The 8,301-nt window shown below is 42.7% G+C and overlaps 1 protein-coding gene across 2 annotated transcripts in view; it reads right to left on the bottom strand.

Annotated features, from left to right (window-relative positions):
* Positions 1-1,601: 1,601 nt before the first annotated feature.
* Positions 1,602-8,301, bottom strand: part of LOC137259267 (aminopeptidase N-like) — a 34,997-nt gene continuing 28,297 nt past the window's right edge. Inside the window, exons 20-22 of one of the 2 annotated variants that reach the window (XM_067796900.1) lie at positions 5,743-5,824; positions 3,086-3,261; positions 1,602-1,852 (exon numbers count right to left, since the gene is read on the bottom strand). In XM_067796900.1, coding sequence (XP_067653001.1) covers positions 3,118-3,261; positions 5,743-5,824 — 226 coding nt within the window. In that variant the 3' untranslated portion in view covers positions 1,602-1,852; positions 3,086-3,117. The remainder of the gene's footprint in view (positions 1,853-3,085; positions 3,262-5,742; positions 5,825-8,301) is intronic. The other variant, XM_067796901.1, reaches the window with a different exon arrangement.

Genomic DNA, 8,301 nt, shown 5'->3' with positions numbered 1-8,301 from the left:
AGGATTCAGTCGTCCAACTACCCTACCGCATCAAAAGCGATCTTCAAACCCCTCTATACAGGGCGCGTGATCAAACCCTGGGCATGCGCATTGTTGAACGGATTTTCAAACAGAAACATAATATCGGGCCAATATTTTCTCTTAACGTTTATTCGTCGTGACCTATATACGGGGTGGTTTAACGGGTATTGCGACTGTCCGAATGAGGAGCGTCGTCTAGAGAGCATTCTGTCCCTTGTGTGAAGTGCAGTTTTGTGGTATGGTCCATGTAACAAACTTGGGCGGATATTTGTGATTTTTTATAATCCAATGCTGGTTTTCAGAGGAGATATCATTTGTAAAACAATTATATCAGCACGCGTGTGCTTAATGTAGCAGGAAAACCCTATGTGATACAGTTACCGGGTTAATACTGGGACAGAGGCTGGCAATCCAAATGTCGCAATCATTTTGGGGGTTCGAACCTTCATCCTGATCAACAAGATCCGGGTTAGAACCGATCATCAGTAACCGGGGCCGCGTTCCACAAAGCTCAGGTAAGCCTATGATCTCCTAACTTTCCTCGTTGCATCCTTCCTCCTATCCTGTAGCATTGACTTGCCACAGTCAGAACCAGAGCTTTGTGAAACGGAACGCTGACTTGTCGAAAGAGGCGACTAACTTCCGCCGCAACTGACCGAGCCTCTGACGACTACGGTTTCTCTGTCGACACAGAAGAGGTTTGAGAACAAGTTATCAGTGCAGTAAAAGTCAATGTCAGTCTCATCAAGAGTGTGAGTATGTAGTAAACAGTATATGCATATTGTCGTTAGCGAGTGAGTTTAGTTTCACTTTTTCTGAGTGAGTGAGTGAGTTTAGTTTTATGCCACACTCAGCAATATTCCAGCTATATATAGTCTGGGCCAGACAATCCACTGATCAACAGCATGAGCATTGATCTGCACAAATGGGAACGGATGACATGTGCCAACCAAGTCAGCGAGCCTGACCACCCGATTCCGTTAGTCGCCTCTTACGACAAGCATAGTCGCCTTATATGGCAAGCATGGGTTGCTGAAGGTCTGTTCTACCCCGGTCCTTCACGAGTCTTTACTTTTTGCAATATTGCAGAAATACCACAGGGCACACCAGAAATTGGCGTCACACAATGTACCCATGATTGAGGTGAATCGAACCGGGTCTTCGACTTGACGAGAGAACAGTTGAACCACTGGCTACCTCACGCTCCTCATCACAATGAAACTGCGACTGTCCACTGATGTCTCATTTGTTACGAATGTTTGTTTCTGTGTTCGTTTGTACTTCAGTTCTTTAACGCCGCACTAGACAATATTTATGTAGGGATCTGTAAATAATCGAGTCTGGACGAGACAATTCAGTGATCAGCGCAGTGGGGTACGATGACATGTGTACACAAGGGTCAGCAAGCCCAACTACACGATCTCGTTAGTCGCCTCTTCCAGCAAACATGGGTTACTGAAGACCAGTTCTATCGGGCACCAACTAGAAATAAACACAGGGCATTATTAAGTAGGTATGGGACATGCGAAGGACTTACATTCCGTTTCCTTCAAAACAAACAAATACAACAGACAACATGCTTCAGATATTTTAGGATTTATAGCAAATACCTATGCTTTTTTCTTCGAGTTTTCGGCATTATCAGACATGAAACATAAATCCATAAGAATTAGAATCTCCTCATAACTTGAAAATATCTCCACTGATTCATGACACAAATTAATAGTCTCTTTCTGTGTCCCGAAAGCCTGTTCTTCATTTTTAAGCACTCTGACGTCACATGAACGCACGGACAGATGCAGCTATGGGGGATATCTTGAATTGTATTTATCTGAAACAAGAACGCCAACATACACAACCGGCATGTGATACAAGAATGCCAACATACATAACCAGCATCTGATACAAAAACGCCAACATACATAGACATATCTGATACAAGAACGCCAACATGCATACAGTGGAAGCTGTCTGAACCGGGACTCCTTAGGGCTGAAGAAATACTCCACTTTAGACAATGTGCCGGATTCTAGAGCTGATGATAAATATACAAGCCACGAACGGGACTGAGATTTTACGCCAATGTTGACAACTTGCCGGATTGGACAGATGCCGGTTATCACATCTTTAACTCTAACTAGTATCTGATACAAGAGCACCACCATACACAACCAGTATCTGAAACAAGGACGCCAACATACATAACCGGTATCTGAAACAAAAACGCCCAACACATAACAGTGACACAGTATCGTGATGCTGAACATGCTGGCCAGAGTGACCTACCTACGATATCAGATGGCCGACTGACCGTTCAATGACCTGTGGTGTATTTATTTACTCTCTTCAAGTAGATTCTTGAATGCATTATTATTTATGTCAATATACCCAAGCGCTCGCAAGAGACAAACACGCCGAGCGAAGGCATACACTGTTTGTTTAGAGGGGTTTTTTTACTTGGCTTCTACAGGAATATTCCAGCAAAATGCCGGTGGTCTGTGAATAGTTGGCTAGGCTTGACAGCTCGATCCATCAATTTCGTGTTCAAAGACACGCACGGGGTGTCCGAGAAAGGATTTGACCTGGTGTCCCTTAGAAGAAATCGGCGTGATAGCGGAGACATTCCAATAATATTATCATATATTCTACCAAAGAGAACAATACCAATTGTGTCCCAAAGGTGAAACAGGATTTAACGATTGTGGGTTTGAACCCTATTTTCTGGGGATGCTTTCGTCCAAAGCTGAACACGCATTGCAATTTATGTATTACAGATGTATGAACAAAATGGATGATTGTTTGGGTATGATATTTTCTTGTCCTGTTTGATTTAGGAATGATCTGATTGGTTTGTTGTCCAATCTGGACGAGACAATCCAGTGATCAACATCATGGACATCAGTCTCGTCAGTGAGACATACTGGTCCGACTGGATTTGTACTAGCCACGGGCTAACGGGCCAGATGTTATTTCGCACACTGGTTTCAGTCCACCGTTATACAACTGGCGCTTAACGTCGAAAAACACATACTGATGTAAAGAGGCCACGGTTCTTGACCCTCACCTTGACCTGTGTATTTGACCCTCGCCATGACGTCACTCTAGACTCTCCAGCCACTGTTTTACGACTGGGTAGTTCACCCGCATCCACTCAATGTTAGCCCTGGTCTGTGTTATCGCCTGCTCGAATCCAGCGGCACCCGGTCCGAGGTCGGGCGTCACCCTGACGAATTCCTCCAGCTGAAAAAAACGACATGGAAATGACGGTATTACACATGCCATCCTCGATATCGCCAGGGTACACGTTCCGACAAATCTCAGCTGTACCCTGGATGCATTGATAATTTTATAACCGCCCTTGGATGGTTCCGCATTCAACCAGAAGCCAATCACCTAGGCCGCCGTTACAACCGAGCTAAAAAAAAATAGCGGTCGACACTGGGAAGGTTTGTTCGCAGTGCGACTCAGATTTGGAGGTAAGCATACAGACAAAATGACAGGTCCGAGACCTTAACAAAAAAATATGCGGGTAAACTGCACTTTACGGATCCCCTGAAGTGTACGAGACAGGCATGCGCAGAAGCCATATTTACATCGAAGCGAGCAGTAACGCTGACGCCATTTTGTTTTTACTCCGGCGAATAACTACCGCTGTTTTATGGCTTTGTTTGACCTATTAAATTACCTTTGGATTATAATCGAGAATCAGCTCAAGACCTTCATTCCTCAACATTATTTTAAGGTCAGTATTATGTCATGGTTTTGTCAGTTGCAGTGATTATTCATTTTTCGCTAGAACTCCTTCTGCCTTTTTCAGAGTACCTCTGCATCTTTTGTCTTGCCAAGTTTAATCGGTTAGATAATGTAAAAACAGAAAGTGAGTTGCCACTGTACGCTCATCGTAGACACCTGATTGGCTAAAAAGCCAGCCAAGGGAAGTAATAAATTCATACAGTTGAGATTTATCGGAACGTATATACCCTTGACACATCGAGGATGTAGAAATACATGACCGTGACCTTTGGAACAAGAGGGTTAGCTAATGTGGTATATGAAACAGCAAAAGAAACTCTATTTTTGTCAAGTTTCTAAATAGAAGACATAAACACGCTTACTGAGATTTCATTTTTCGAAACTTGCGTTTCTTTTGTAGTTCAGAATATATTCGGAAGGCTCATGCATACATATTGGCATTTGAGACCCTTCGTCGACACAGGATCCGATGATGGAGATGCACGTCGTTGCTTTCTCCGAAGACGTTACCGACAACGACCAGTATCGTGTCTGAGTTTCAAAAGCATCATAAATATTTGCGTCCACTATCTGGTGCAGGATCCGCTGATTTACGTTCAAATCTAAGGTGTTCCTGTTTTTTACCCCTGTGGCTTGATTTTCGAAGCTCTCCTAGCTCTAACATAGTCGTAAGTTAATATTAATGGATATCAAGATTAAACCTAGCGCTCAGAGAGCTTAAAAAATCTAGGCCCTGGTCTTACTGCACGCTTAACTGCCATGTATGTTCAACCGGAGACTTGTGTGAGGTTAATACTACGCTACGGGGTAATGTTTGATTGATATCCAAATAAAATTCAAAATACTGGGGAAATACTTTGGGTTTTGTTTCCCTTCTAACGTGGCGGTAACATAACCCAGCTCCATCACGTCAGTCTTCTGACGTTTTTTGTAGGCTACCACGCTGTTAGCGAGGCCGACGATTCATGAGGCTTACGATGACACACAGTCGGGTCACGTTTAACGTCCACCCGGTCAACTCTGTTGAAAAATGTATGTTGCCAGTGGCCTTTTCAAAAACCTCTCTGTCAATATTTAACTTGGCTGTCTACAACTTTCATAACAGGTGAATAAATGGATGGCTATACGGTTGAATCTGTTTTAATCAACACATAAATACCATCAAGATGTTTTAATTCTCTATAGTTCGCCAGCTCTCTCACTCTTCTTCTGACTGCTCCAAACTTCATGAGATAGCATTGGCTCAATATTCGGGAACAGGTCTGGCCGTTCAGTCAAAACCCGTTGGGTTGAAGTTGCAGGAATCTGATTAAGTACTTCTATTATTATATTGTACTTATATAAGTATATTTATATAACGCATATATCCATGCTCGGGTGCATGCTCAAGGGGGCGGTGGGGTAGCCTAGTGGTTAAAGCGTTCACTCGTCACGCCGAAGACCCGGGTTCGGTTCCTCACATGGGCACAATGTTTGAAGCCCATTTTCTGGTGTCCCCCGCTGTGATATTGCTGGAATATTGTTAAAAGCGGTGTACAACTAAACTCACTCACATGCTCAACGCGCCGGCATTTTTCCCTCGATCACTGGATTTCAATATCAACGTCGCATCGGTCTAACAATCTCTACTCCACGGGGATCATACAACTCTAGATGTCAATAGGCTCTTACGAGGTGTGGGTAGACTGAGACATATATAGTTACAGTACTTTGTCCGTATCTGGTCATATACCAACAGATTCGTGGGTTCTTTTAAGTGCACAGGGTTGTGTACTGTACACTAGGGGTTGTGACGACACTGTAAAGTGTCTGCACACAAAGTTGACTCCAAGGTTTTAACACCCGGTCACAGAGGCGCTCGAACCAGATAGCTCAAGCTGGGTCACTAGTCTTGGAGCCTTAGTTCCATACAGAAGAAGAATGAGAGGCATACGCAAGGACCATACTTTTTTTCTTCAGAGGAATTACCTCATCCAGCTTGGCCTGGGTGTTGAAAGGTGCCGTAGCCGCTTTAATCATTGACGTGAAAGTGCCAACACTGGCGCTGTAGCTGTCGAGAGAAAATTATAAGGTTAGCAAAATACTGCAATCTGACTGGTTCTTCGCAAGTGGGTCCCGGTCAAACTTAACCCAGAGCCTCGTTTTTTACCAGACATATCTTGCAGAATAATGGGGTCAAAAATGGTTCATTTTTTTTACTCTGAGAAGATAAAGACCGGTGAAGCATCAAAGAGTAAACATATCTTCAAAAACCAACCACACGGGCTACAAGAGACTATAAAATCAGGAATAATGACTGGTAAAAAAATTAACTTCGACGTAGTCATGTTGTTAAGTTCACATTGAGAAATTAGTTTTCATATAAGACTCACATGACTTCCTTACAATCTGTAGTGGAAACAAGCGTATCCACCCGCTGATAAGGCTGATATTCAACAGAAACGAGTTTCTTCTTGCTGCTAAACTAAATTAACGTCACAACTTCTGTCACAGCTTTCCTAAACGAGCCATTATTAAATGTGCAGAACTTCTGCACTTCTAAACGGACGCAATTCAAACCTGACATATTTCTTCGTATGCTACAACAATGTCAGCCTGACTTCTTCTCGTGCGTAACCTGATTGCTTAGAGTTAGACAGGAGTACAAGTGTAATTCTGTAGAGAAACAAATCTACGCTTGTTTAGTTCAGTTTTGTGCACAGCGGGTGGTAGACATGCAAGACAGGTAAATTATCTAGTGTAATTACTGATGTTCGCACATCTAGCGATAAAAGTTCGCTTATTTCGTCGAATTATCAAAACTGGTTATTAGCTTGCGTTGACGTTGCATATTACGATACCTTCTAAAAACTATGAGGGAGCTATAAGTTGGAGGGTATATATAGCCTCGATGCAAATAATTCGAATGCGGCATTCAAGGTCTATGTATGTCGACGTAGTCTCGTCCCCGTATAGCTGAAATCATGCCGAGGTGACGTAAACCTCCAGTCACGTGAAGTCATTTAAGTTTCTAGTCTCATCACAACGCCGCGCAATTACAATTACTCGCATGACAGGGAACAGTGGAGAGTCGTGACACTGTTTGACGCCGTGAAGGTAGAGGTCCGTGGGTTTGCACCAAGATACCGTCGTTGAAGTTGTTGTTACTGTTTATGCGTGACAAAGCAAACGTTGGACCCTGTCACTGGCATATTACTTGAAATGTTTACGGCTTATGTTACTGACCTATTGCCGACTTTTCGCCAGATCATGCGCCGGTCCATACGGAAACATGAGTCTCATCAACCAATTCAGACAACGGCCTCCTTTTCAGCCGATCCGACGTGTGAAAGTGAAAAGAGACACTCCAAACACTACGGTTATACTCAATTCTAATTCCATGCTTCATAAGAGCATTGTGTTTAATTTAATTTTATAATGGTATTTATTTTAATTCAAAAGTTTAATTCTAAAGAAATCATAATTCTATATCTGATGTCGAGATTTAGTCAGTATGGCGTTAACTGAGACGTCACAGACTGCCCTGTTTGAAGAGGTAAAACGGTCGTGCAATGATCATCTGGCTCACTGGTTACACCTGTTATGTGTTCTTTGTGTGTATTAAATGTATTTTCATAACGTACAATGTGATGGATAAAATATCAAGGCCGTACCAGCGTGATGTTTTACAAAGCGATCTGAGCGCTAAATATATTTATTCAGTTGTTGGGTCAGAGTAGTATAGTCCCCGGGGAGTGGGAGGTGATCAAAAACACTCACACTGTCGTGTTCTACAGTGGAAGCTGTCAACCCGGTATCTGTCCAATCCGGCAAGGTGTCAGCACCAGCATAAAATCTCAGTCCTGTCTGTGGCTTGAACATTTATCAGCAGCGCTACAATCCGGTACGTTGTCTAAACTGGATTGTTTCTTTAGTCCGACGAATGCCGGTTTAGACAGCTTCCACTGTATATAGTCTGGTTTCTGTCCTGTATGTGTGTTAAAGTCACCCAACACAACAACGTCCCCACAATATTTGTATTCAGCAGTGTAGCTAGATGAAGCATCCTACTAAAACGCGTCGATGAATTTCATTGAAACAAAATAGTGAATCCATGTAAAATAAAGTGAAAATACGATTGCAAATCCTCATAATTTTACCTTTCCAAATGAACATACAAGTCTCGGAATTTTAGTCATCTTTGGTGAAAAGATTTTGTAACAAACGATTATAGATTCAAATCGTTATTATTGGTTTGTATTTGCTTGCAGTCGGACGTGTAACTTTCATAATCAGGCCTTTCACCTTCTCACACTGTTTTGAATAATTCAACGTTCAGCATTCAATGTCTATTTCGTGGGCGGGAGGCGTAATCGTAATAATTAGAATACCCCAACACCCAGTCCATACAATTTGCCTTTGAGATCATACAGGTGCTGTCCTATACCAGTTTAGGCCTCTCTTTCTCCATTCATATAATCTCTAAAGAGATGGCATTGACAGACTCATTCACCAGAATTCATCCTATACAAATCTCTTACTGCGCAG

Source organism: Haliotis asinina, chromosome 13 (genome assembly GCF_037392515.1).
Source record: "Haliotis asinina isolate JCU_RB_2024 chromosome 13, JCU_Hal_asi_v2, whole genome shotgun sequence".
Lineage (NCBI taxonomy): Eukaryota > Metazoa > Mollusca > Gastropoda > Lepetellida > Haliotidae > Haliotis > Haliotis asinina.
The sequence above is the reverse complement of the archived record's forward strand: the minus strand, read 5'-3'. Positions and strand labels throughout refer to the sequence as shown.